This window comes from Chelonoidis abingdonii, chromosome 8 (assembly GCF_003597395.2).
Source record: "Chelonoidis abingdonii isolate Lonesome George chromosome 8, CheloAbing_2.0, whole genome shotgun sequence".
In the NCBI taxonomy this organism is placed as follows: domain Eukaryota; kingdom Metazoa; phylum Chordata; order Testudines; family Testudinidae; genus Chelonoidis; species Chelonoidis abingdonii.
The window spans coordinates 79,656,736-79,684,200 of NC_133776.1; the positions used below are offsets into that span (position 1 = coordinate 79,656,736).

At 46.7% G+C, this 27,465-nt stretch overlaps 2 protein-coding genes across 8 annotated transcripts in view; both read right to left on the reverse strand.

Annotated features, from left to right (window-relative positions):
• Positions 1 to 6,694, reverse strand: part of RAB41 (RAB41, member RAS oncogene family) — a 25,815-nt gene extending 19,121 nt beyond the window's left edge. For 2 of the 7 annotated variants that reach the window (XM_032797023.2, XM_032797026.2), the window contains exons 1-2: positions 6,437 to 6,680; positions 1,322 to 1,380 (exon numbers count right to left, since the gene is read on the reverse strand). In XM_032797023.2, the coding sequence (XP_032652914.1) occupies positions 1,322 to 1,380; positions 6,437 to 6,515 (138 nt within the window). In that variant the 5' untranslated portion in view covers positions 6,516 to 6,680. Of the gene's footprint in view, positions 1 to 1,321; positions 1,381 to 6,436 lie in introns of all 7 variants that reach the window. The other 5 variants (XR_012656410.1, XM_032797027.2, XM_032797022.2 and 2 more) reach the window with 5 other exon arrangements.
• A 6,923-nt stretch (positions 6,695 to 13,617) lies between these two features.
• The window catches only part of ARR3 (arrestin 3), a 15,036-nt gene continuing 1,188 nt past the window's right edge, over positions 13,618 to 27,465 (reverse strand). Inside the window, exons 2-16 of the mRNA XM_075069006.1 lie at positions 26,387 to 26,417; positions 25,854 to 25,914; positions 25,159 to 25,203; positions 24,525 to 24,724; positions 23,718 to 23,777; positions 23,281 to 23,348; positions 22,754 to 22,889; positions 22,067 to 22,151; positions 20,760 to 20,832; positions 20,057 to 20,194; positions 19,245 to 19,328; positions 17,873 to 17,896; positions 17,028 to 17,084; positions 15,696 to 15,710; positions 13,618 to 13,912 (exon numbers count right to left, since the gene is read on the reverse strand). Coding sequence (XP_074925107.1) covers positions 13,771 to 13,912; positions 15,696 to 15,710; positions 17,028 to 17,084; positions 17,873 to 17,896; positions 19,245 to 19,328; positions 20,057 to 20,194; positions 20,760 to 20,832; positions 22,067 to 22,151; positions 22,754 to 22,889; positions 23,281 to 23,348; positions 23,718 to 23,777; positions 24,525 to 24,724; positions 25,159 to 25,203; positions 25,854 to 25,914; positions 26,387 to 26,417 — 1,219 coding nt within the window. The 3' untranslated portion in view covers positions 13,618 to 13,770. The remainder of the gene's footprint in view (positions 13,913 to 15,695; positions 15,711 to 17,027; positions 17,085 to 17,872; positions 17,897 to 19,244; positions 19,329 to 20,056; positions 20,195 to 20,759; positions 20,833 to 22,066; positions 22,152 to 22,753; positions 22,890 to 23,280; positions 23,349 to 23,717; positions 23,778 to 24,524; positions 24,725 to 25,158; positions 25,204 to 25,853; positions 25,915 to 26,386; positions 26,418 to 27,465) is intronic.

Sequence of the window (27,465 nt, forward strand, 5' to 3'; positions counted from 1 at the left end):
CATATACTTCATCACACAAATGGGGGGACACTGCCAATGTAGCCCAGGAGAGTTGGGGAGCCAAGCGAAGCAACGGGTGGGTGTTGCAGCGGGCACCCCCTAGAATGGCATGTAGCTCATCATTTTCTGCGGGATCTGACATGGAGCGGCTCTGCTCTCTGTACACTGATTCTCTAGCACACTTGCCCCATATTCTAATGCAGGTGACTGACTTATTTTTAGATACAACAGAAAGGAGGAAGACCCGGAGTCATTCCATTTTTGTACTTTTGCGCCTCACGGCCCGACCTCAGCCAGGGGCACCCATGACAGCAGCAGACAATACAGAACGAATGATAACCGTCATCTCATCGCCAATTTACAATGGCCACACAGACGGTACATAACGACTGGTAACCATCTCGCTATTCTTGCAAAACAAATGAATTGTTGCTGTGTAGCGCTGCAGTACCGCCTCTTTTTAGCAGCATCCAGTACACATATGGTGACAGTGAGAGAGCCAAAACGGGCTCCATGGTTGCATGAAAGGCGTCTGCCAGGGCAATCCAGGGAAAAAGGGCGCAAAATGATGTCTGACCGTTGCTTTCACAGAGAATGAAATTTGAGGTGACATTTAACCAGAATCACCCGCGAAACTGTTTTTTCACCATCATTGCATTGGGATCTCATACTCAGAATCCATTGGCGGGGGAGACTGCAGGAACTATGGCGATAGCTAACGGGATAGCTTACCCACAGCTGCAACCAACGCTCCAGAAATCGATGCTAGCCTCGGACCATGGACGCACACCATCGAATTAATGTGCTTAGTGTGGCCGCGTGCACTCGACTTTATACAATCTGTTTTACAAAACCGGTTTATGTAAAATCAGAATAATCCCATAGTGTAGACATACCCTTACACAGGTTCCACATCTTATCTATCTCCATATGGCACTGAGATATCAGCACCCACCTATGTGAAATGTCAAGCGTCTACCTTCACATAACACAAGAACCAGCCGTCACCAAATGAAATTAAATAGACAGCAGGTTTAAAAACAAACCTAAGGAAGTACTTCTTCACACAATGCACAGTCAACCTAAGGATCTCATTGCCAAAGGATGTTGTGAAGACCAAAAAGTATAACCAGGTTCAAAGTAATATTAGTAAGTTCATGGAGGACAGGTCCATCAATGTCTATTAGCCAAGATAGTCAGGGATGCAATCCCAGGCTTATGTAGTTATTAATCACGGTTCTTGGAAGGTCAGTTCTTCCCAAACAATGAAGGAATTTGATGTATTTTGATAAAAGAAAGCATTTACTGGGCTCCCACTCACCTGATAAGTATTGTCAAAACTGTCATACATAAACCTGGTGATCAGAGATGTCTTCCCAACTGCAGGAGGAGAGAAAAAATTACTTTCAATGGCAGAAAAGGAGTAAGGCTGCTTCCTGCAAAGCACTATTAATTCAAATGATAAAACTTCCAATCTCAATGTTCGTTGCTCTTCTCACTACAACCTTCTTTGGCCTGTAAGGAACTGTCTATACTACAAAATATCTAGACAAAGAGCCCAGTCACAACATGGTTAAAATATACTGTAGAACAGACCTAACCAAGTCACATGACATTTTCAAGGTTGTACTAGTTAATTACTAAGTATACTGTAACCTGATCCTCAACTTAGTTCTAGCTAAAGTGTAGATGGGATCTAAAAATTATTCATTTTGCTCTCCCAAAACAGTGCCAAATCTGTGTAAATTATTTGTATTGTAACACCTAAAAGCCCCAGTCACAGACGAGGACATCACTTTATTAGGCTCTGCCCAAACAGAACAATGAGATAGTTAGTCCCCGCCCCAGTTTACAATCTAAGAGACAAACGGATACAGACAGAGGTGGAGGTGGAGTACAAAGAAACAGTGTGACAGTATTGGACAGCATGATAGGCAATGACCCCAGCACACTAGCAGACTAACCATTTTTTGTAGGCATCACACAAAAGGAATTTTTTAAAGGAGGGATTTGAAAGTAGATAATGAGGTAGCTTTGTCCATATATATGGGAGCTCCTCACGAGTATGAGGGGTAGCACATGAGAAAGCACGAAGCTGCTTGTTTGAAAATTTAACAAGTGGGTAATGGAGGTTGGTATCATGCGCCGATTAGAGGCAGGAGTTGACATCTCAATAGTGAATGAGAGATGATAGGGAGGGTAGGGACAGTCTGTGAAGGGCCTTGAAAATGAAGACAAATAGCTCACGTGTGATACAACAGAAAAGTGGGAGCCAGTAAAGAGATCCAAAGAGAGGGATGATATGGTCAAAACAATGGGCTAGTAAAAGTGAACTTTGCAGTAATATTTTGAATGGCTGTGAGTGGGGCAAGTTTGTGTGGTAAAGATCTAACAGGGAACTGCAGAAAGTCACAGAAGAACCAAAAATAATAAATGTTGTGAAATCTCAATGGCAGGATAATAGAAGACAAACAAGCTAAGCTCCACCAGGAAGGTCATCTTTACGGTATCCAGTGGCATAGTTGATCTAAGAAGATGGAGGAATAATACCGAGCAACCTAAGAGCTCTTACTGGGATTTACCATCAATGGGAAACTTATACCCTTGACAGAAAGAGGTGGGGTAAATTCTGAGCTCAGATAAGGACTTCTGTGGTCTGTTGAACCAGGGAGTGAAGTAAATGCTTGCACTTGTCAAGGCCAGCAAAAAAGATATTGCAGTAATCAAGACGAGAGCCTTGATGAGAGTTTTAGCTGTGTGGATGGATAGGATAGGCTGTATCTCAGAGATGCTAAGCAGAAACAATCAGCAGAAGCTACAGGTCCGAGTCAAAGATGATGCACAAGTAATGGGCCTGTGAGATACACAGAACAGTGGTGTTGTCCATAGCGATTGAAAAATCAGGTATCGGGGAGAGAAGATCAAGAGTTCTGTTTTAGCTATGTTAAGCTTGAGCTTATGACTAGACAGCTACAATGAGAAGTCAGAGAGAAAGGCTGAGATTTTCGTTTGGAGACAGGTCTGGAGAAGACGACAATCTCCAAGTTGTAAGCATAGAGATGGCAGCTGAATTTGTGTCTGCAGATAAGACAATCTAGAGATGGAATAAGAGGACCAAGAACAGAGTCCAGTGGAACCCCCACAACTAGCTGAAAGGGGGATAAGCAGAATCCTTTGAAGAACATGCTGAGGGAGCAATGAGAGGTAGGAGGAGAACCAGGAGAAGACAGTCACTGAAGTTAAGGGAGGACAACATTTCAAGAACAGTGTGGTCTGTGATGTCAAAGGTGGCTGACAGGTCAAGGAGGATGAGGCTGGAGGGCTGGAGTAGTGGTTCAGAACTCCTGCTAGGAATAAATCATTAAAGACTTTCACAAGAGTGGTTTCAGCAGAGTGCAAGGGGAAGAAAGCCAGACCGGAAAGCAACTCTAGAAAGCAAATGACTGCTCTGTTTACAAAGAGCTTAGAGACTTCAGAAGGAAGAAGAGGTGATAGCTGCAAAGGCAACTGGGGTCAAGATTTTTTTTTAAGATGGGAGGAACTAGATAAAGTATTCATCTGTTGTGAGGGGAAGAGCCAGAAGTCTGAGAGAGGTTAAGTGGAACTGCACGGGAGGGGATAAGAGTGGCTATATAAGTTACACTACTATACTACTTATGCTATTTTTTGGCTATTTAATACCAATATGCAACTTATATCCCATTTACGTCATTATGGAGTTTGACCTAGAGATGTCTATGGCAACTGCATCTGCTTATACTAGGTATGAAACCAGGCTCTAGGTTTCTTCGTTTGTATCTACCTTTCTCAGTTACACCAATGCTTCTAAGCACCCTCTCTTCCCCTTCATGGGAAGAGGGCATAATTTTTTGACAGGAGTTATCAAGTGGTTTCATAACAAGGTCCACATTTTAACATGGATCCCTTCCTATCCATTCACAATTGCTTAACTTATCTGTGGAAACTACAGCCACTGCCAACATAGATAGTAACATTAGGAAAACAATGTATTTTTAGCTTTCCTTAAGCACTGTTTAGAAGCTGAATGGAGAAGGAGCTGGCACTAATCAGCTCTCCATGGACAACCAAGCACTCCGCAGACCGCCACTGGAGAATTTGCCTTATGGGATCATTCGATTTTCTCATGTTCTCCTTTACCACCCCAACCCCCCATACTGCAGTGACCCTCCCTCTACTGCCTTCCCAAGCTGGACCATGCTCCCTCATACAGCTTCTTAACACTGCATTTTCAGCCCTAGTTTACGCTTAAAAAAAACAGCTGCTTAAATACATTTGGGGATAATCATATTTTGCAACTGTGTTCTACAATGCTGGACAGAAGTCACCATAAGTGCTTTAACCACATTTTGGTGTAGATAGCTACCAAACCATGGTTAGTTGCAGTTTATTAACATTTATGAAATGGTCATTTCTGTCCACACAGATCTGAAACGACAATATTATAGCATTTGAATCATAATTACGCTTGACAGAATTCAATTTTTTTAAAATAATGACTGACAATACCCACGTTTATTTAAAAAATTCTATTTTTATCAATATCTGTTTTCACCATTGTGGGAAATTAGGGCGGCAGGGCCACAATCTTTAAATATTTATCCTTGAGTTGCAACCCTTCTGTAAAGTAGGGAAGTACTATTATTCTTATTTCACATGAGGACAAGGCAGAGAGACTAAATGTCTTTCCAAAGGTCATGCAGGAAGCCTATGAATCGTGGTCTCCTGAGCATCAGGCTAGCGCCCTAACCACTAGACCATCGTTCTTCAAAAATGTGAGCTTTCAGCAGAGCAACAGAAAAAGCCCCTTTCTGACTGTTTGCACATGGGCATGGTGCTCCCCCAACCAGTCTAGAGGAAACGCATCAAGATAATGCAATTCTCCCCACAAGTGTGGATTCCTGAAATCTCTTTACCCAACTCAAAAACACCCTCCATATGCAGCTCCCAGAAATTTGGAATTACTCTAAACCCAGTAGCTTTCAGCCTGTGGAGAGACTGATTTCCCACTAAGAACCTCAATGGTAATCTCAGCACTCTATACGTGCACGTGACTGCAACCGTGCACATGTTATGAACGTTAGCCAGTCAAGACATGAAAGTCTGCTTGCTTACCTGTGATAAAAAAGTGAGCTTTAAACTCACCTGCTCAAAAGTGAGTGAGCAGAATTTTGAAACGCTGGATAATGCCAACAGCAAACACAGTGGGCTATGTCTTCACTGAACAACTGAACCGGTGGGACTGAACCGGTGGGACTGAACCACCATTAATATAAAAAGTTCAGTGTGCCTACACTGTACATACTGAATCATATTTTGAACCAATTCAGTTTTGTCCATACTAGGCCATTTCTAAAGCCATTTCAGTTGCACTACTCTCTGGGTGTCCACTCCCAGTTCTTAACACAGCTAACAGAAACTGTGGATTTGGGAATATCACAACCAGTGCACTGCAGAAGAGTAACAGAAGAACTATTTGCAACATTCATTCTATAACTCCAAATATCTCCATCCACATTGGCACCAAAATGGCAGAGGCTGAACTGTGTTTTGGACCAAGTGACTTGGGGAGGCATGATCTGGCTGGGGCACTTGTGCCTGGTCACCAAGCGTGTTACAAGTGTGCTGACAGGAGCATGTCATTGTCAGAATAGCAGATTTCAGTGATGCAGATAAGGTCTTATTCCTAAGGCTAAGGATTGGAGAGCTGACAGCCTGGCTAGACACCCTACACAGCAGCCCAGGGCTGCAGTGGTGGGGGGACAGCCAGCAGGACTCATATCTGTGTCTGGCTTTGTGGGAAGAGCACCAGGACGACAGCACCGCCCTTCCCGCCCTCTCAGAGGCTAGAAATCACGGAAGGGATGATTGCAGAGCCTGTGGAAATCCATGAGGCCACACCCCAGGCCACTGATGCAATCACTGAGTCTGTTTCTTCCACTTGACCACACCACACCCCCACTCCCAGCTCTGCCCCGCCTCAGGCCTGGACCCACGCCCCCAGCTCCGGGTGCCCCCCTCCCATGACACCTCCCCCTATGCGCCAGGCTCAGAGCCCACCCTGCCCTCAAGCCCCCTCCGCCCCCGGGTTTACCCCGGCCCAGGCACGGACCCCACCCTGCCCTCAAGCTCCCTCCACCCCCAGGTTTACCCCAGCCCAGGCACGGACCCCACCCTGCCCTCAAGCCCCCTCCGCCCCCGGGTTTACCCCAGCCCAGGCTCGGACCCCACCCTGCCCTCAAGCTCCCTCCGCCCCCAGGTTTACCCCAGCCCAGGCTCGGACCCCACCCTGCCCTCAAGCTCCCTCCGCCCCCGGGTTTACCCCGGCCCAGGCACGGACGCTCGCTCCACGCTGCCCCTGGCGCCCCCGCCCCAGAGAGACCCCCCCGCACCCCAGCCATGGCCCCGCCCCGCTCACCGCTCTGCTCGCCCAGGAACACCAGCTTGAACTTGCGCAGCGGGTTCCCGAACTCGCCGCCGCTGCCAGGCGCGGACATGGCGGAGCGAGGAGGCCGACCCGGAGCCAGAGCCGGGACTGGGGAAAGGAGACTCTGCACAACTCCGACCGCTCCGGGATCCACCCACCGCCACCGCTTCGGGCGTCACTTCCGCAGACGCAAGAGAGAAAACGTCATCCCCCTGCGCCGTGGGCTCATCCAGGCAAGCGCGTGAGTGACGTATTCACGTACCAGGTTGCCAGTTCCTGTATTCTGACGTCACCGTGTGACGATGTGACGTAGCTTGGCACGCTGGTGCTGATGTCAAGGGTGAGAGTTTCACACCCCAAAGCAGTAAATGCCTGAGATGCATTAAGCAAGCACCCTTCCCCCAGAGTGTTAGCTACCCCCCACCCAGCCCTGGATGGATAAGCGGGATCTTCATACACCTATAAGAGGACCCCCCACTAGATGTATAATAGGGACCTCTGACCAGACAGATAACAGAATGTACTTGTAAAAGGAACCCCTTACCAGATGAGTAATGGGGCTCCCCCACTGCACCTGTAACAGGACCCCCCTCACACACACCAGATTTCTACCTAAAATCCTCCCATGCACCTATACCAGGGGCTCTGCACCAGCTGGCTACCAGGGTTCCCCCTAATCCACATATAACAGGCCCACCCATCAGATGGATTACAGGGATCTACCCTTCCCTGCCCAAATGTGCTATAGACTATAAGCCTCCATTTTCAAGAACACCACCATGTTTTTAGCCTTCATGGGCCTTGAATACTTAGGTCACATAGTAAGAACGCTGATGCCCTGCACACACTAGTACAGTACCTTTAACATTACTACCCCAGTCGTAAATTATGGGTCTGAATTTTCCTAGTGCAAACATAACCATGGTTGTAGGGGAAAAATCTGAAAAATAGGAAATAACGTCCTGTCTAAACATGGCTTTTGTTGCACTTATGTAGCAGCACCAATGTAACTAAACCAATGCAACATCCCTGTGTACATGTGCAACACTGAATGAGCTTCTCTAGTGTAAACCTACCTACACAAAAGCAAGCCCGCTTTTGCATCAATGCAATACATAAGGGATTTACTCTAGTGTAACTACATTGACATAGTTATCCTGGTGCAAATTTCCCTAATCTAGACAAATCATAACTGCCACTGAGGCAATGATATCTGCCTTGAGTTTGCAGACAGACTCTGAGGTCTGAGGTGTGAAATGCCCCATTCATCTTAATGTGGTTTTAACTCTGAAGTCTAAGTATAACAGTTTACATCACTGTTGTTCATGTTGGCAGAAATATCCAGCTCCCAAACTGCAATGCCTTTCTAGCTGCTGGAACTTATTTTCATCATAGACTCATAGACTCATAGGTCAGAAGGGACCAATATGATCATCTAGTCTGACCTCCTGCACAAAGCAGGCCACAGAACCCTACCCATCCATTTTTATAACAACCCCTAACTCATGACTGAGTTATTGAAGTCCTCAAAATTGTGGTTTGAAGACCTCAAGCTGCAGAGAATCCACCAGCAAGTGACCCATGCCCCACGCTGCAGAGGAAGGCGAAAAACCTCCAGGGAGGGACCAAGCTTATTTTAAACTTTTTATACTGACCTCTGCACAAAAGAGCGGAATGCTAAATAAAGTTGGGATGACACAATGATGGCGGTATTGTAACACGAGACGGACGGGCTTACTATCGAAATCCAATGGACACTGTAACTGACAAGTAATGTACAGGTAGTATACTAGTAAAAGTGCAAGGTCAATGCACCTCGGGATTAATAACTAAGATTTTATAGATTCATTGGGATCATCAGGGGGGCAACAGCGGAGGAGAGGCCTTGGGTATGGTTGATTCGCCGGTGTTATGAGCGCAAGCATATGCTGTTAAAAAAGCAATCGGTTTTAGATGCATCAGGAGCGTATTTCACAAGGATAAGGAGTGTAAGTACCGTTATATAAGGCGCTGGAACCCCCCTAAATATGTGTTGCCGTTCTGTGTCCATGTTTAAGAAGGATGAATCAACTGGACAAGTTCAGAGACGGGCTACTAGCATGATCGGAATGGAAAACCTGCCTTATAAAGGATCAAGCGCTTGCTTGTTTAGCTACCAAAAAGCTCGGGGGTAGCTTGCTCTATTATATACTCAGGGGATTAATAGGGAAGGCATTATTTTCTTAAGTACTTCGTCGGCCCAGGCATGGGTACAACTTATTGGCGTTTAGTCTTGCATAGCAGAATGTTCTAACCATGGGAGTGAAGTTCTGGACCAGCCTTCCAAGGAAGTAGTGGGCAAGAGACTTCTTGCGTTTAAGACTAGCTTATAGTTATGGAAGGGATGATATGATGGTAGTTTATTTGGCAAACTGATTTAGATTTCACGTATCGCTCAATGTCTGGTGAGGGATGTTGGGATGAGGGATTGAGTTACGCAGAATGCTGTCTGGTGCGGCTGGTGGTCTTGCCACGTGTCAGTTTAGCTCTGCATACTTTGGTCGGACGGAATGTTCCTCCAGGCGATTGCAGGGCCTCCAGCCTGACAGTTCACCCTTCAGTACGACCCGCTGGAGTCTCCCCTTTAAACCAGTTCCTTATCCACCTTACAACTTTCATATTCATCCCCATCTTTTCCAATTTAACTAACAGTTCCCCATGTGGAACCGTGTCAAATGCCTTACTGAAATCGAGGTAAATTAGATCTACCGCATTTCCTTTGTCTAAGTAATCTGTCACCTTCTCAAAGAAGGAGATCAGGTTGGTTTGGCACGATCTACCTTTAGTAAATCCATGTTGCAATTCGTCCCAATTACCATTGACCTCAATGTCCTTAACTACTTTCTCCTTTAAAATTTTTTCCAAGACCTTACATACTACAGACGTCAAGCTAACGGGCCTATAGTTACCCGGATCACTTTTTTTCCCTTTCTTTAAAATAGGAACTACGTTAGCAATTCTCCAGTCGTACGGTACCCCCCCGAGTTTACCGATTGATTAAAAATTCTCGCTAACGGGCTCGCAATTTCATGCGCCAGTTCCTTTAATATCCTTGGATGGAGATTGTCCGGCCCTCCGATTTTGTCCATTAAGCTGTTCAAGTTTGGCCTCTACCTCAGATGCGGTAATATCCACCTCCATATCCTCATTCCCGTTTATCATCCCTCCATCATCCCTAAACTCCTCACTAGTCTTATTAAAGACTGAGGCAAAGTACTTATTTAGATATTGGGCCATGCCTAGGTTATCCTTAACCTCCATTCCATCCTCAGTGTATAGCGGCCCCACTTCTTCTTTCTTTGTTTTCTTCTTATTTATGTGGCTGTAGAACCTTTTACTATTGGTTTTAATTCCCTTTGCAAGGTCCAGTTCTACATGGCTTTTAGCCTTCCTCACTTTATCCCTACATGTTCTGACCTCACTAAGGTAGCTTCCCTTGCTAATCCCGCCTTTCTTCCACTCCCTGTAAGCTTTCTGCTTTTTCCTAATCCCCTCTCTGAGATGCTTGCTCATCCAGCTTGGCCTACAACTCCTGCCCATGGTTTTTTTCCCCTTTCTTGGGATGCAGGCTTCCGACAGTTTCCGCAGCTGCGACTTAAAGTAATTCCAGGCCTCCTCCGCATTTAAATCCACAAGTTCCTCCGTCCAATCCACTTCCCTAACTAATTTCCTTAACTCTTTAAAATTAGCCCTTGAGAAGTCAAAAACCCTAATCCCAGATCTACCTTTGTTTATCCTTCCATCTAGTTTGAACTGAATCAGCTCATGATCACTCGAACCAAGGTTGTCCCCTACCACCATTTCTTCTACGAGGTCCTCACTGCTCACCAAAACCAAATCTAAAATGGCATCCCCTCTTGTCGGTACTTTCAACTACTTGGTGAAGAAATCCATCCGCTATCACATCCAGAAAAATCTGACCCCTATTATTCTTGCAAGCACTTGTCCTCCAGTCTATATCTGGGAAGTTGAAGTCTCCCATGATCACACATTTCCCCTTAGTTTTACTTCATTAAAGACATTAAAGAGGTCTCTATCCATATCCAAATCAGATCCCGGCGGTCTGTAGCACACCCCAAGCACTATCTCAGGGGAGGCTCTAGTAGCTTTTTTACCCAGTGTGATTTTTGCCCAGACAGACTCTGTCTTATCCATTCCATCACTTCTTATTTCATTACAGTTAACCTCATCATTGATGTACAATGCTACTCCACCACCTTTGCCTTTCTTCCTGTCTTTTCTAAACAGCACATAGCCTTCAATACCTGTACTCCAGTCATGAGTACTATTCCACCAGGTTTCTGTTATCCCTATAATATCTGGTTTCACTTCCTGCACCAGTAGCTCCAGTTCCTCCATCTTGTTACTAGGCTCCTCGCATTAGTGTACAGACATTTTAATTTTTGGCGTTTGGCGTCAGTGACATTCTTTACCCGTTGTGCACAGACCTTCTACCACCAGCATCACCTGTTAGTCTAGTTTCTACTCCGCTTTTCCTCCTTGGGTCAATTCTTCGGTCCACAAGCGTATCCCTCTCACTTTGTTTACTTCCCTCTCCAGGTTAAATTCTGGCGTGGAGATCTCCTGGACATCTCCCAACCATCTCCCCCAACTTCCTAGTTTAAAGCTCTCTTAATGAGGTCGGCGAGCCTCCATCCTAGAAGTCTATTTCCTCCTTACTTAGGTGAAGTCCATCCCGAGAGAACAGTCGTCTGTCCGTAAATGCTTCCCAATGACCGTACATCCCAAAGCCCTCCTTATAGCACCACTGCCTGAGCCATCTGTTAATCGTCATAATCTTGTCACTCCTTCGTCGCCCTTCTCTAGGAACCGGCAGAATCCCACTGAAGATCACCTGAGCCTCGATTTCCTTGAGCGTCTTCCCCAGTCTGGCATAGTCCTCCTTGATACAGTCCAGCGAGTAACTAGCCGTATCATTCGTTCCCACATGAAGGACAATCAACGGATTCTTTCCCGCTCCCGCTAGGATCCTTTTCAGCCTCAGGTCCACATCCTGTATCTTAGCACCCGGCAGACAGCACACCCTTCTGTTCTCCCGATCAGCTCTAGTTACAGGCCTGTCTATTCTTCTCAGTAAGGAGTCTCCAATCACGTAGACTTGCCTTTTTCTGGTGACAGTGTGATTCTCCGGTCTATCCCCTGCACCTGCTGGCCGCAAGTCCTCTCGATTCGTATTCGCCCTTGCAATCCTCCTGGGGCTCATACTTGGTGTTGCCTCCATTGACTCCTCCCCCTCCTTCTGCAGGACTAGCTGCTCGTCTATTTTTCATTGCCGTCTCTCCTTCAGCGAGCACCTGCTGTGCTCCATCTTCATTTTCCAACCCAGCAAACCTGTTCCTGAGTTCTATTTCTCCGTCGCTGGCCCATCTTTTCCTCTGCCTGGTTCCCCTAGTCACATGCTTCCACCGTCCACTTTCCTCACCCAGCAGTCTCTCCTCAGAATTCTTTGGTTCTGCTTCCATCTGCACATCTGAGTTTATCCCCTGTGCCTCATCATGTCTGTGTTCCATCATCTGGTCAAACCCCATTCTAAACTCAGCCAGAATTTCCACCTGCATCTCCAGTCCTCTTATCTTTTCTTCCTGCAGCTCTATCAGGTGGCACTTCATATGATTAAGTTATGCATTGTCAATCTAAACAGAACATGTGGGGCCAGGGTAAAAATACACTGAGTTTAATAACACAATAAAAAAGAGTGGATACTATTGACTGTATTATTCTTTTACATATTTAATTTTAAACATCTTTTTTAATATTTAAATTTAGCTGCCACAGAGTTTCCAGTCTCTGTGCCCTTCAGAAAATCCAAGGAACCTTACTGCAGAATTTAGATCTTGCTTGCACAGAGCACTAGATACTAACTGTAATGCTGTTATGGTCAACTGTTGTCACAATCACAGTTAAACCTGGATGACAAATGTGATCCTGCTGGTTCCATCCTCTTCTGCAATTGGTGCCAAATGGTCTGGCTGAAGTGCAGTCAGCACATAATTACCTCAGATCTCACTCTTATCATGTTTTAGGTCCTGTGAGATCCAGTTTTGCATCTCTTCAGACATCAGCGACTTCAGCTTCTTGAGCAGGTGCAGTAAATACAATCTCCTTATGTTGGTCTGCATAAGCAAAATGATGCAGGCTGGGCGTTTGGGATGAGAAGAAAGAGATCCCAACCCCATTGACATCACCTGATTCCAGAGCAGGCAAACTAATGTCACTGGACTGTGGCAGATCTGAAAGGGTTTTGTGTGTAAATCATAGACTCATAGACCTTAAGGCCAGAAGGGACACTCATGATCATCTAGTCTGACCTCTTCCACATCGCAGGTCACAGAACCTCACCCACTTATTCTTGCATAAACCCACAATCTCTGGCTGAGTTACTGAGAATCCACTGTTTACTCTAGTTCAGACTAGCAGGTGACCCATTCCCCATGCTGTAGAGGAAGGTAAAAAATCCTCCCTAGGATCTCTGCCAATCTGACCTGGGGAAAAAATCCCTTCCTGACCTCAAACATGGTGATCAGTCAGACTCTGAGCATGTGAGTGAGACCCACCATCCAGACACCTGGGAAAGAATTCTCTGTAGTAACTCTACATCTAGAGTCCCATCTCTCGCCATGGGAGATATTTGCTAATAGCAGTCACAGATGGGTGGCATATACTATTTTAGGCAACCTCATCACACCATCTCCTCCATAAACTTATCAAGCTCAGTCTTGAAACAAATTGGTTTTTTGCCCCACTGCTCCCCTTGGAAGGCTACTCCAGATCTGAACTGGTGACAAGAATAGTATATACAGCATATGCTGAACATTCTCATTTAATAACATAGTTATAAAAAAACAATTTGTTTGGACTTGACCCTTCCCTTCGGGGGGGAGGGGGTGTCCACCTAGCTGGTGCTGTTGTGAAAGAGACACAGGGACTTGTGCACCAACTTTGCCTCTAGCTTGTAAGCTCTTCCATGACTTGTGAGGAAGTGATCAGAGTAAAACCAAAGCCAAAATAACTGGATTCCAGCACATTTCAGTTTATACAGTTTTATTTATAAAGAAATTGCAGAATGTTGCAGCATTCCAGTGAGTGGCATAAACAGAATGTAACACATTTCCTTGACAGCATTCACATAGTTACAGTTGCTAACAAATGATGATTGTATCACACCACACATATAAGATTGGTACATCAGGGACTGCTCTAAAAAATCTATGTGCACTAGAGTGGTCACTACTGCATGTTTTGGCTGGGCTGGGCAGGGCAGCAGATTAGCTTTCGTCTTTGTCAGCTTCCTCCTTCTCATCTTCGTCATCTTTCTCCCCCTGGAGTTTTTGGCGAGCAAATTCCTCAATCACAATGTCCTCCTCACTGGAGAGAAGAAGACAGCATGATAAGGTCTCAAAATTGGGACTTTGGTGACTACACACATCATCTGCCTTGTGGGGGAGGAAGAGGAGAGGAGGGAGGGTCACAGTGTGAAAGTCCCAAAAGGGTGATGTCCCTGCTCAAATCATCAGGACTGTGGAGACAATGTCCACTTTCTGTTGACACCCAGCCTCACAGGACTCCTCAATGCACATGTTCTGCTGAGGAACAGTGCTTTGCCTTCTGTGCATATTTCAGCTCTGGTCCCAGGAGGCTTGGAGTGCTAACTGGTAAGGACAGTGCTGTGGGGGACATTTACTGAAGGAAATCCACAAGATGTGCTGATAAATAGTAAATAGCTACTCAAGTGGCTGAGACTTTTACCAGCAGCAACAATGTAATTCTGCCCAGAACACTCAGCTAGGTGTGTGTATGGAGGGGGGAAACCTGCATCTAAAGAGAGATCCGAAGACAAAGTTTTACACAGTGACAAAACAAACAAACAGAATGGAGACAGAGAGACATAAAGAGGATTAATTACCTCCTTGCAAGAGGGAAATGCAAAATGACACCATGAATCAGAGAAAGAGGCACAAAATGGAACAGAAGGAAAGAGGAGAAAATTGAGCAAAACAGGTCCCAAAATGTCAAGAATACAAAGTGATTCGACAAACTGCATGAAGTTCAAGTGGGTAGGAAAGGGACCGATCAGGGGATTCCGTACTCCTGAGAGAAATTTGAAATATCCTGACTAGGCCCACAGAGGGGCTATAAAGGGCACATTCTTTGCTCTGAGAACATGTGAGTAGCTTATCTAGACTCCTGGACTCTGCCTGTTCCCAAAGTACTGTTCTGATTTTCATGCATTTCTCCGGTGTCCCACAGCAGCAGCCTGCAGGATATAACTAGACACAAAAATGGGTCTTTCATGGTCTTGCAACTACAGATCGAATTCATAGCTGGTGGATTTTGGAGTTGGGGATAGATTTGGCATTGTGAGATTTCCTAGAGGGCAAACTTGTAAGCGTGGCAACTCCATCCTTGTGTTTTGGTCAGTATAAATTGCTGCCAGCTGGGGAGGTGGGATTTCACCATTAGAGTCCTTTGGACAGAGTGTTCTGGAGCTAAACAGAATTACCATGGCAACACAGGACTTTATTTTATGAGGCTGGCTCCCAATATATAATTTATTGGCACATAGCAGGATTTGGTTCTAATAATCCTGGTGGATTTGTGTCCTGTTGGGATAGTTCTTGGATACTTTAGTCATTTCCTACACCAATTAAGGTAGCCACAGGATTTATTGCTGTTAAGATTTCAGCCAGTGCCCTCTCTCTAGGGATATTCTGGATTTTGTTTTGGTTACAGTTTCCTGTAGTCCAGGGCCTGGACTGCAGCCTCCAGCTGCCACTAAACTTAAATCAGCTGGAGCCAGCTGAGATTACCAAGGAAGTAACAGTACTGGGAAAGCTGTAGTCAGTGTTCTGAGCTGTGCTGATAGGAGCAAGGGACAGAAATCTCCATCAGTGGGCCACCTATCATAGCAACAGAGCAGTGGATGTATCTATGGAGCCAAGTCGGTGACAGCAACTCCCTCCAGAAAATAATGAAGTAACATTGAAATAGGCAATACAGTTTGGATCTGAAACAACAGGGGCCAGTGTGATTTTAGCCAGGAGAAGAAAAGCCAGGAAATCATAAAATAAACAAAATTAAGCTGCAAACATGCCTCTCTCGCAGCTCTGGTTTCTCCTCCTGCTATGACAATGCTCATTTTGGTGGTGACATCACATTGTAATGTCATAGTGTCTGTTGTGATGTAGAGAGCATGAGTTTGTGGGGCCTGAGCCTGAGCTCTATGATGGATCTTTTGGTCCAAGACACTCACAGGAGACTCCATAACTGCATATTGAAATGGGAGCAGGTTATTTAGTATTGCATCTATCTCCAATGAGTTTATGTAACAGATTTCTTACAGAAAGTGTTGCTGTAGAGGCCGAGAAACCTTTTCCTTACCTTGGCTTGTCTATAGTCCATTTATAAACACATCGCGGAGAGGCAGAGAAAGATTGAGAGATACACGCAGAGGTTAGTCTGAAATAGGCATTTCAAAAGGACATGTTCTTACTCCTGGGATATTTCTATTGGAAAGACACATTCTGGAGCAAATAACTGCAAGGGGTTGTGTGTTTTATCTGCAGACTTACTGTGGAAGGTCAGTAATAGACATGAGGCTGAGACACTATGCAACCTTGCAAATATTTCTCAGTCTAGATCTCAAAACAAAGTCAAATCTTTCACTACACTACACACATTGTGGAGTCTTGTGTTTGTTATAAAAGTGACTCCAAGCAATTCTGCTAAATAAGCATTAAGCACAGTTCACAGCTCTCCTGTTACATGTGTTGTGTTTAGTGCCTTAGACACACAATTGCAAAATAGAACTTTTGTTCCAGCAGACCATTAGCCTCAAGTCTTGGGTGGGCATTGGATCACCATCCTTAAAAATTTGTCCTCCATTACAAAGCCATGGTATCATGAAGTTGTGATGTCTGTGCCATCACAGTGCAGCATATTGGTGTAGTTGCGTATTCTGCAAGACATATTTGCAGGAAACGAGATGGTCCTGTCAAGCTCTGGAGAAGTGGCAAACTTACAGGAGACCTCCCCTGGCATGCCATAGACAGATCATGGCTAAAATGTAAGTGGGAACAGCTCTGACTGACTCCAAATCCATTGGAAACAATGGACTCTGGAAATCACAGCCTGTGCCTTTTTCATATTGTTGATGGTATCATTGGCACACTGTGCAAGACACCATGGGAACTGACCCAGTGATGGGTCAATTTCAGAAAGTGTGGAAGCTTGGTTTGGAAAGGGAATAATACAAGCCTCTCTCTTTCAGGGTGTGTTAGAGTTTCCAGGCCTGGCCATGTTGGAAGGAACAGAGCCACAGAGAAAAGGGCAAATTAACTGATCCCACCCTGGAAAGGCTCTGAGGGTTGTTTCCATCTGGGTTGGGTCTTCTCTGAGCTGAACTGCTTCACCTGGCCTTAGGGATAACCGATATCACTAGTGTTTCTGACACCTTCATAAATATGAATGCGTTTCCTTCCTCCCTGCTGCTTCTCTAGTGAAAATTGTATTTCAGAGTGATCACTTACCATCAGTGGGCTTTGGGTGCATCAGAATAAGAGGTAGCTCAACACCAACATCACTGGAAGGAAAAGCACACATCTCTTAAAGGGGAAAATTACACAGAGACAGTTGTGAGGGAAGAGCACAGAATATGTTAAATCCTCCTGAACTGATGGCTTTTTCAATAGGCATGAGTACAGGTCTGGCTCTCTCTGCTCAGGCTTGCTTATAGCACCCTGGCAGTCATTGAAACATCCCACAATACTTTGCAACAATCAGATAATCAAAATCGTAATTAAAATTAATCGTAATATGTGTTAAAATGTAACCTTAACTTTTGTGGGACAAGGACAGGGTGGGGAGCAGCTGTGTGTTCTGCATTAAAAACACCATCCAGCTCCCTGAATGATCCTGCAAAATACAGCTCAGAGAGTGGATTGGAGAGAGGTCAGGCTGGAAATCATGCGTTGGGTCAGAAAAGGCCTTGGATTTTCTACTTGATCCACTCTGTCCTCAACTTTGAGTGAAGCTCTCTTAGCACAAGTCATCTGCTGGGTAATTGCACTAATAGCTGAGCAGGGAATATGAGAGCCCAGAGAAGAGGAGCCACCCACTAGCAGGACACAGGAAGGTGTCACACAGGGTGGTGTGGGGTTTGACAATCACATCTTCACGTAAGGTGTCTGGAAGTATGTGTGCGTGTGTGTGTGTTTGGAGGTGTGAAGCTGTGGGGGCGACTTGATATTAATTCCTGTACAGGGAAAGGAGGATTCATTGTCTCTGGGCCCTGTGCACCATCTGATTGCAAAGCTCCATAAGCAGGGACACCATTCCTGATAGACACCAGTCAATTGACTCATTTTTTACCTTGAAGTGAGATCTCCCAGGATGCTGTGGGGATGAAAGAAAGAACACAGAATTCAGCTAAAGAACAGTACAACAAATACAAACATAATGAATGAGTGGAAAATGTCTCCTTCTGGACAATGAGGCTTTTCATTTCGTGTCACGGTTAACTTGGGCAGGTAAATGACACCCTTCACAGGTCCCTGCTGTCATGGCACCCAGGTATCCTGTAGTGATGTGTCAAGAGTCCCATACTCTCCACTCCATTACCCAAATCATAAATAAAAATACTGAATAGTACTGGATCTAGGACTGACTCCTGTGGCACCCCAGTACATATGCTCTCCCAGTTTGACAATGAATCATTTATAACTTCTTTCTTTGAATATGGTCTTTAACCAGTTATGCACTCACCTTATAGGAATTTTATCTCCACCACATTTCCCTAGTTTGCTTATGAGAATGTGGGGCATTAGAGAATGTTGGTAATAAAGTGAGGTGCAGGGGTATAAATGGGGATGTGACCTGGGAGCAAAGGGGTGAGAATCATTAAGAATCCGAGGCTTGCCTCTGGAATGGATGCCATGTGGATGACCCAAGGCCTGGATGACTTAAGTCAGTGGTTCTCAAATGGTGGGTCAGTTTGCCAGGGCTCGCATTAGACTTGCTGGGGCCCAGGCTGAAGCCTGAGCCAGAAGCCTGAGCCTGACAGCTTCAGCCCTGTGTGGCAGGGCTCAGGTTACAGGCCCCTCACCCGGGCATAGGCGCTGACTCCGTGGGTGCTCCAAAAATTAGTGGGTGCTCAGCACCCATCAGCAGCCAACTTCTCTCTTTCCCTCCCCAGCGCCTCCTGTCCACTGGCGGCCCTTCCGATCAACTCCTCCTCCTCTGTCCCAGCGCCTCCTGCTTGCCACTGTTTCACGGCGGGCAGAAGGTGCTGGGGGGAAAGGGAGCAGCTGGCTGCCGATGTGGCTCAGGCGGGCTCAGGCTTCGGCCCCCTCCACCCATGGTGGTGGGGCTCAGGCAGGCTCAGGCTTTGGCCCCCTCCACCTGGGGCGGTGGGGCTTGGGCAGGCTCAGGCTTCAGCCCCCGCTCCTTGGGTTGTATAGTAATTTTTGTTGTCAGAAGGGGGTCACGGTGCAATGTAGTTTGAGTACCCCTGGCTTAAGTGTTCGTAGCATAAAGAGAGGGCCCAAAAGGCAAACTAAAAAATCCTGTTATTAGCTATTTCCCTGGTCAGTACATGTCAGTATTATGATGATTAGCTGTAGCAGTATTGTGGTAGTGCCTAGGAGCCCCAGTCATGGACTAGGACACTGTTATGCTAGGTGTTGTTCAAACACACAACTCTTACACCAAAGAGTTACACTCTATGTACCAGACAGATGCTCACCCTCCTCTGGATACCAACAGGTTGACCTTCACTTTGTAGGATACCAGGATCCCCAATACCTCCTTGTCCATCCCAGGTCTCAGCCTACAAGAAAAAGCATAGAAAAGAGGTCAGAAGATGACCTGGGATGAGATATGCCATGTGATCAGAAGGGGCTGAATTTGTTGCCTGATGATCAGGATGACAGCTACTGAGACAGGTTTAAGCCACCACAACAATGCCATACAAATCTTATAATCTGTGACTGCCATAGGGCTCCATCTTGTGCAGCGGGAAATACTGTAGCTGTTTAACTGCACAGCCACATGGCACCAAGGAAGGGAAGACTAACGTAGCTGAAAGCATGGAAGAATTTCTGGGGGTAGACGGTAATTACCTCAGCTGGAATTTTATCAGGACTCTAGGGCTGATGCACCTGCTCTTGGAAAAAGTGTGATGGGATCTTTTAAAGATCATGGTCAGGCCCATGGATTTACCTCTCACCTGCACGATGGATCTGTGGGTGTGGCACCCTCATCACAAACTCAACAAATTCTTCAGCATGATTAACAGTCTCTGCTCAAGAAAGTCTTAGAAACAGAGCTGAAGGGACTGAGGCAGGACAAGATCAAGCAGTGTGTAGGGGCCCAGGACTGGACTAGCAGGAGTGGAGGCTGCAGCTCAAAATTTGGGTACCTAGGTATTGGCAAGCAGCACTGGATGGTACAAAGTGTGAGTGGTGTGTGGGAAGTGGTTGTCTGGTAGAGACTGATAAGAGAAGCAAAGAGATCAGCCGGAGAACATGGTTGGCAGGGTGAAGGCCTTTCTCTTACATGGTGGTGGAGGCCAGGTTGGTGTCCTCATGTTTGAGTTTGCCATCAAGTGCCAGGCCACGCTTCTCACGGTTGGACGATAGGCTGGGAGTCACTGTGTAGCTTTTGGAGAATGTGGAATTGGCAGCCACAGTCTCACTGAAAGGGATGCAGAGAGAAAAGCTCAGAACAGCCACCATACACACACACACATACACATGCCTGCTGTCTGTATCCCCCAGCTTCTCTGTCTCCTTTTCTCTCTTCCACTCTCCTTTCTATTCCTCCTCTCCTTTTCTTTATCCCTCTTCTTTTGCACAGGAACTGCCAGGTTGGATCTGACCTGTGACCCATCTAGTCCACGCAATATCCTGTCTCTGACAGTGGCCAGCACTAGATGCTCCAGAGAAAATTGTAAGGACCCTGCTGTGTGGGCAGTTGTATGACAATCTGTCCTCAGGGAAGTTACCTCCTAGTTCCCAGTAGTTAGACAGTGGTTTATGCCCCGATGCATGGGGGTTTATATCCCTTCCAAAGTTCTGTTGCTTTTTTCCTATTTACTATTAGAACTCCGGATATTCTTGCTTGGCACTGAAATGTCATCTTTCCTGCCTTCTCTCTTTCCCATCTTTCTCTTCCCATTACTTGACTATCTCTCTCTCTCCGTCATTCTATTGGCCAGCCAAGCCCAGTGGTATATGAGCTGCTACCTTCTCTAACTTACATTATCTCTTCTGTGCACACGTTCTTCATATATTTGTCCAGCGAATAGAGAACCACATCCGTGATCTGCTCGACTGATCAGAGAGAAAGGGAACACAATTCTATCGTGGCAATGACATGCATATCACATAGGATGTTGCACACACTGTCCTTGGCTCTGTGCAGAGGCATGCGCACAAATTTATATCTGACCACATTCGGAAGGGCACATTAAACACACACAAATGAAAGGTTCGCGTGACACCCCCTGCTCCAGATTTATCAGGACATCCTGGCGGGGACTCCCAGCAGCAAGATGGCAGCAGCTCCCCAGGCAGCTGCACTCTCTGTGTCCCTGCTGCGCCTGGGGAGGGAGGAAGCAGCAGGACGGATGGCTGCCAGCTGAACTCCTCCTCCCCCTCCCCTTGCACTGCTGCTGCTGCTTCCTCGCTGCTGAAGTCCCAGCACTGCTGCCTGCTTTGGAGGCACCCACTGAGGTGAGTCAGGGCTGGAGGCAGTGACAACATCTGGGACTCCAGCAGCAGGGAAGGCAGAGCAGCAGGCTGCACCTGCAGGGATCAGGGAAGGAGGTGCTCAGCTGGCAGCCAGCCACCCTGCTGCTTCTTCCCTCCCTGGGCTGTAGGGACACGCTGAGATTGGAGGTGGGGTATGCTCCTGCTTGCCCCCCCCTCCCTTGTGCATGCCCCTGTGACACTGCAGCTCTATAGCATCTCAAGAGGTAGTCCCTTAAACCAGTGGAATATCAGGGGGCTTCCCAAGGATTTTCCTAGTCATTCCACCACTGAATTTATAGGTTTGATAAAGTTGGAGCACGACACATGTAGTGCAGGCTTCTGGCCTCTCAGTTGTTTTACATCTCATCCCTCCCCTAACAGTCAGAGATCTATGATGCTATGAAACTATTGTGTCTCTAAACCACAGCCCTAAACCATACAGATAACCTGGTTCTTCCCTCTCATGCATTGGTTTAAAGGAGGTATAACCCCACTGAAGTCAGTGGAACTATACAGGTGTAGAACTGGTGCCAGTGAGAGGAGAAGCAGGCACAGGGATTTACTCTCTGGGCTGGGAGAGTGGGGAAGAGAAGAGGTGAGGCATTCTGCCTTGTGCCCAACAAGCACAGTTCACCTACTGAGCCCATGTGCACACTTATTTATAAAACTTGACTCTCACAGAGGTGTTTTAAAGGTCTGCCCCAGGGTGTGGGGCATGAGCAAAGTGTAGGGCAGAGGGCAAAAGGAAGAATGTGGCGCACAGGAGGTACGAATGAAGCTGAGGCCTGGGGATGTGCACCATGCTCTCTCTCACCTGATATTTTAATTTTCTTCACAATCTTGTTGGTGGTGTTGTTGATATTAATATTGACAGTGATTGGGTCTCCGTGGTAATAGATCTGCAATCAGAACGGATCTGGTTACACTGCACGCTAACAGGAGTTAAGGAAGTAACCAGATACTATGGTGAAGGGCACCAAAGGACCTAAATAGATAAGTAGAAGTTGAGGCACCATGGAAAGAGAGACCTGTAATAGCTAGGATGCAGGGACCCAAGGGAATGCATATGCAATGTGCACCAGGACCTCTCGTCTCCAAGAAGTGGACAGCTCAGATCTGAGTGAGTCCTTTGTCTTCTTGGGTCTGTGGAGAGGGTCTGTTTCCAAGTACTAGAAATACATGCATAGAAGAGAAAGTTCCAGCCCAACTAAACTCTTGAGGATTCACCCCAGGGTAAAGCATGTCTTAAAAAGTACAGGCTGGGATGAAGCCCTCAGATTTGTTCACAGATGCTGGATGCTGCAAGGCTGAGAGGCACAATAGGTCAGTAGGCTGGAATGGGTGCGAGATCCTCTTCTGGAGCCTCAGTTTCACAGCTGAGCTTTTCTGCTGTAATCAGTCTCCAGCAGCAAAGAGAAAGACCAGCATGTACCAGTCTGTGTGGGACAGGCCCTACTTGCAAGAAGAGTACAGGGGAGAGACTCCATGCAGGGATACAGACCTCCTTATCCAAGGAGGCCTCGAGGTGTAGGGGCTTGTCAGACATCATGAATTGCCTGGTGGTCTCTGACTTTGGTGCTGGGCCCGTATTTACTGGGGCAAACTGGACCTTTCGGATCACCAGTCGCACTGAATTCCTGCAGGGATGAGAAATGGCCAGGCCTGTAAGCACAGAGACATTGTGTCTGTCCCAGGGGGTTCCACCCATAACTTACCCTTCTCCCCCTAGCTAGGTCTAAAAGAATGGAGGAAAATGTCTGTTTGCTTAAACAGGTGGACACTTTTATTCCCCCGCCCCAGGGTGCATGGGCAAACCAAAGTCTGCTCTTAAGAACCATCAGAAAAGGAAACAGAGAATGGCACCCTTAAATCAAAAAGCATGAGGCAGGGATAATGGAGGCTAAAGCCTGCGGCTTCCATTGAAAGTCTAAACCCAGGGCTGCCCTCCTGCAGGGATTTGGCCTGAAGGGAGAAACTTGGTTCTTTTGCTTTAGGGTGATGGGGGAAGAAGAGATGCACTGGAATTACCTCTTGTGAATTTTCTCCTCCAGATTTTCAGCACAAAATCCTTTGACCTCAAAGTCCACACCACAAGCCTGAGGGAAACACAGGTGGTTACAAGGTTATTGTGCTAGGCCTCGGGGTAGAACAGAGCCCCTTAATTTCCATCAGGGATAATAAGTGCTGATAGTCACATTTATTCACCTCCCTTCCTCATCACATCAGTGTGTATCCTGGACCTCTCTGAAGACCCTATCTCTGCTTGAAGCGGCTGGGCTACCTCCCTCTCAGAGCTGCCCCCCAGCTGGCTGTACCATTCTGCTTGACACCACAATGGAAGCAGCTGTGATTTTTGGAATCCTAGTGTTAGGGGAGGTTGTTGGAGACAGATTCTTAATTCATCCGTCCACCGGTGTCTTTCTTTCAAGCCAATGATAGGTATGAAACGCAGAACCCAAGCTCACCTTTCCAACGTCATCTGGTCCTGGCTGGAGAGTGACTGAACAGGGCAAGTTGGTCGCCATCTGGGGGAGAGAGGAAATTTTTACCAACAACACCAAACCCAACCCAGCGGAACAGCACAATCAGAGCTCAGGTTCCCCCTCACTCACTGTAATGTCTGACTCCAGGCCAGTGATCCCTGGCACCGAGGGGTGTCAGGATAGGAAAAGCCCTAGCTTGAGTCCCCTGGGGTTTGGGGTTTATGGTGGGACAGATGTGTCCCTGGCAGATATTTTGGTAGTAGCTCAGAGTTCTGCAGGTGAGTTTCCTCTTCTATCATAGTTATAGGCTCAGATAAGGAGTGTGCCCGAGGATTAGCACCCTAAGGCATAAATGGAGCAAGGAACTTCACGCACACACACACACACACACACGTATGTTTACACACACACACACCCCCCCCAAGGTAGCACCTCATTCAGGACCCCATAATCTCTTCATAATTTCTTAAGCCACTGTCTATGACATGGGCTTTATGTCTGTCCATAGGAAGCTTCTGTTCAAGTTGATGCTCGTGCTTGTTCTGCCCCAACCTCTTACTCAAGGGACAAAATCCCAAGACTGCCCCCCAGCAATATGGGAGCACCTTTGAGCTGATGTAGCTGAGAAGGATTCTACCATGAGTTAGCTCCTTGACTTAGCTGCCACTGATCCTGGATCATTTGTTGGGGAGCATGAGAAGAGGCCACTCCTCCACAGCGAGACTGTGCACAGCAAGAGATACCGGAGTGTGTGACTGGAAAGAGCCATGTGTGTTGAGAAGTTCCTACCTCAAAAGTGAAGGGGTAAGCGTGCTCGCCCAGCTTCTTCAGCAGCTTTTCCTGCAAAGGAGTGAGGGAAGTTGGTGTCTGTTCTGGCACAGGAGGATAAATCTGAGTGGTCAGGACATAGAGGTCCTTCCTGAAGGTCAAGCCAATGACATCCAGGTCGTCTCGGCCATAGCGGAATGCACAAGTCAGGGTCACATACACTGGGGCCAGTGCAGGACAGATGGAAATTGAAAGAGAGAAAAGAAGATGAGCAAAAGGAAGGAATGGAAATGAGGAAAGGGCAGGTAGAGGAGCAGGATTGAGACAAGAGAAGAGACCATGTTAATGACTCTTCAAAATTATAAGCAGTTTTTTGTGTAGGCAAAAATCTGACCCAATTATCTAGGGCTGGGTCGTTAAAGCCCAGTGCAAAGATAGGAAGATCCATGAAATCCTTCTTCAAGCTTCTGGTAGCTTCAGAATCAGTCCCCAAGACAGAAGAGAAGAGCAGAAAACAGAGACGGTCTTTCATCTCTGGCTCAGGAATGGTTGCTTTGAATAGGGAGACTGGTGATCACTAGGCACTTTAACCTAACTACAGTCACAAGGCATATCGTAGCCTCAATGTTTGCATCTTATTGCTGCAGAGAGTTACCTTTTCTATCCTTCAGATACTCTGGATCAATCACAACAACACCATCTGCAAATAAGCACAAGAGGTGCAGGTGAGCTCAGCCTTCGCAAAAGGTGGGGCTGCAAATGGTGGGACTGTCCTTTTAAAAATGCACTTTATCCATAAAATTCAGTCAACAAAAGTAGCTCCTTTCTCCATCTGCAGAGACATTAGCTCATCCCATAGGGAAATTGCATGTTGAAGAGCTGCTACCGCTTCCTAAAATACTTCCAAAACCATTTCCATGTAGTGATCAGTTTTCTCCATATACAGTCCTGCCTGACCCGTTAGGTACATAGTCAGACAAGCTGCTCATGCTGTCATGGGCACATTTCTATTTTCAGTGTGCTAGCTTGAGCAGAGCTAGTGTGTATCTGTCTGCCTGCTCCTACAGTCTAGATTTTCTGCTTCTCCCACCTTTGTCTTGTGTTACAAATATTTACAGGAAACCAGAATTTTTGCTTCTCACAAGTCTCCCTTGCCTCTGTTGCTTATTCCCACTGAAAATCACTGACCACTGGAACATATGGAGTTAAGCCATTTTACACCAGCTGAGGATCTGATCTCACCAAACTTCTGTTTGTAATGTGACAACCAGCTATACAGCAATCAGCTGCAGTGTCACATGCAGAGAATACTGGCTTGCAGAATGGGATGGGGAACGTAACGTCACTCACCTACAGGTTCCACAGAATCTACATGGTCCACGAAATCCCTCTTTCCCAAGTAGATGGATAACTGGAGGCAGCATGATGGGGGAGAAAAGAAAAAAGAACAACAAAGAAACAGGTGGTTGTTCTTCATTTGATCAGTGTAAGTTTCAAGTTTGTAGCTGTGGCTGGGATCAGGGAATGGAGATCTCTCAACATTGATTATTCAAGTTATCAGAACAGCCATAATTACTTAGGGACTTCATTATTTAAAAAAAAAATTCTTCCTGAAAAGCACCATGATAGAACCATGCCAGGTGTATCAGAAAGAGCAAGAGAGAGATTGAAGGAGGAGGGATTCCCCACAATGCACCCCTGGTGGGTTGGGAATCCCCCTAGTATGGAGTCTCTGACACATATGTTCCTGCAGGTCTCTCTTAGTAGTGCCTGGATAAATCAGATACAATTTAGTTCAACAGGTAAAGTGTTCTGGGATACAAATGCGCACGTCTCTGTGTTCTGCAGCCCCCCAGGCATGCCCAAGCTCAGCGTGTATTTACCTTCCCATTGGGGCTGGTCTTCTTAAAAACCCTGCAGAGGAAACAAACACAAAGGGGTTGGGAAGGTGTGGGAAAAGATTGCAAGTCCCTGCAGGCTGGCCTCTGCCAAAGTGCTGTGTTCAGAGAAAGGGAGTCAGTTCACCTGGTAGTTAGGAGGAAGTCAGCGAGTGAGGCTGAGTCTATAGCCAGTACTCTTGGCTACGGAGAAGTGGGCATGTGAATTCAGGATCTTTGGGGATTCAGTCCTGTAAATTGCATGGTCAGACCCCAAACTGAGCCCCTGCCTGTTTCTGCCTGGTGAAGACTCAAATGGCTGGGGAGAAGGGAGACATTGTATGCCCTGAGCTCTCTGTGCTGTGGATTTCTCTGCCCACTATCATGAGGAGAATATTCCTGGTGCGGAGAAGTGGAGGACATACTGTTGCCACAGACCATATTTTAGAGGCTAGGGAGGAAAGCAGGGAACTGCAATGTGAGAGTGTTAGCTAGTAAACAGCTCCTGGGGTTAGGGAGGCTGTGTGTATATATCTCTTCACTGTAGAATATGGTCAGCCAGACAGGCACTGATCCTGCTCCTGTCTCAGGTTCCTCAGGTAGGGCTGCTGCATTCCCCCAATTCTCTCTAGCTGCCAGCACTGGGGAGTGAATTTCTCCACAGGATGGGGAGCTACTGTGGCCAAACACTCAGGCCTGGTTTGCACTTAAAACATAGGTCAACAGGTGCTCAGAGATGGGGAAAATCCACCCAGGTGAGCTATGCCGATCTAACCCATGGTGTAAATGCAGCTGTTGAGGTGGAAATTCTACAATGGCAGAAAAACCCCTACTGTTGCTGTAGGATGCACCTACACTACAGGTTATGCCAGTCTATCTATCTCCAAACCATCCTGCTCTTTGTCCCCTGACCGACCCCCCCGAGACCCCTCCAACCACCACCCCGGGACCCACTCCTCACCAACCCCCCCTGTTCCCTAACCCCTGACTGTCCCAACCCCTATCCATCCCCCCGCTAAGTCCTGCCAGACCCCTGGAACGCCCATGATCCAACCCCCCGTTCCCCACCCCCTGACCGCCCCCCC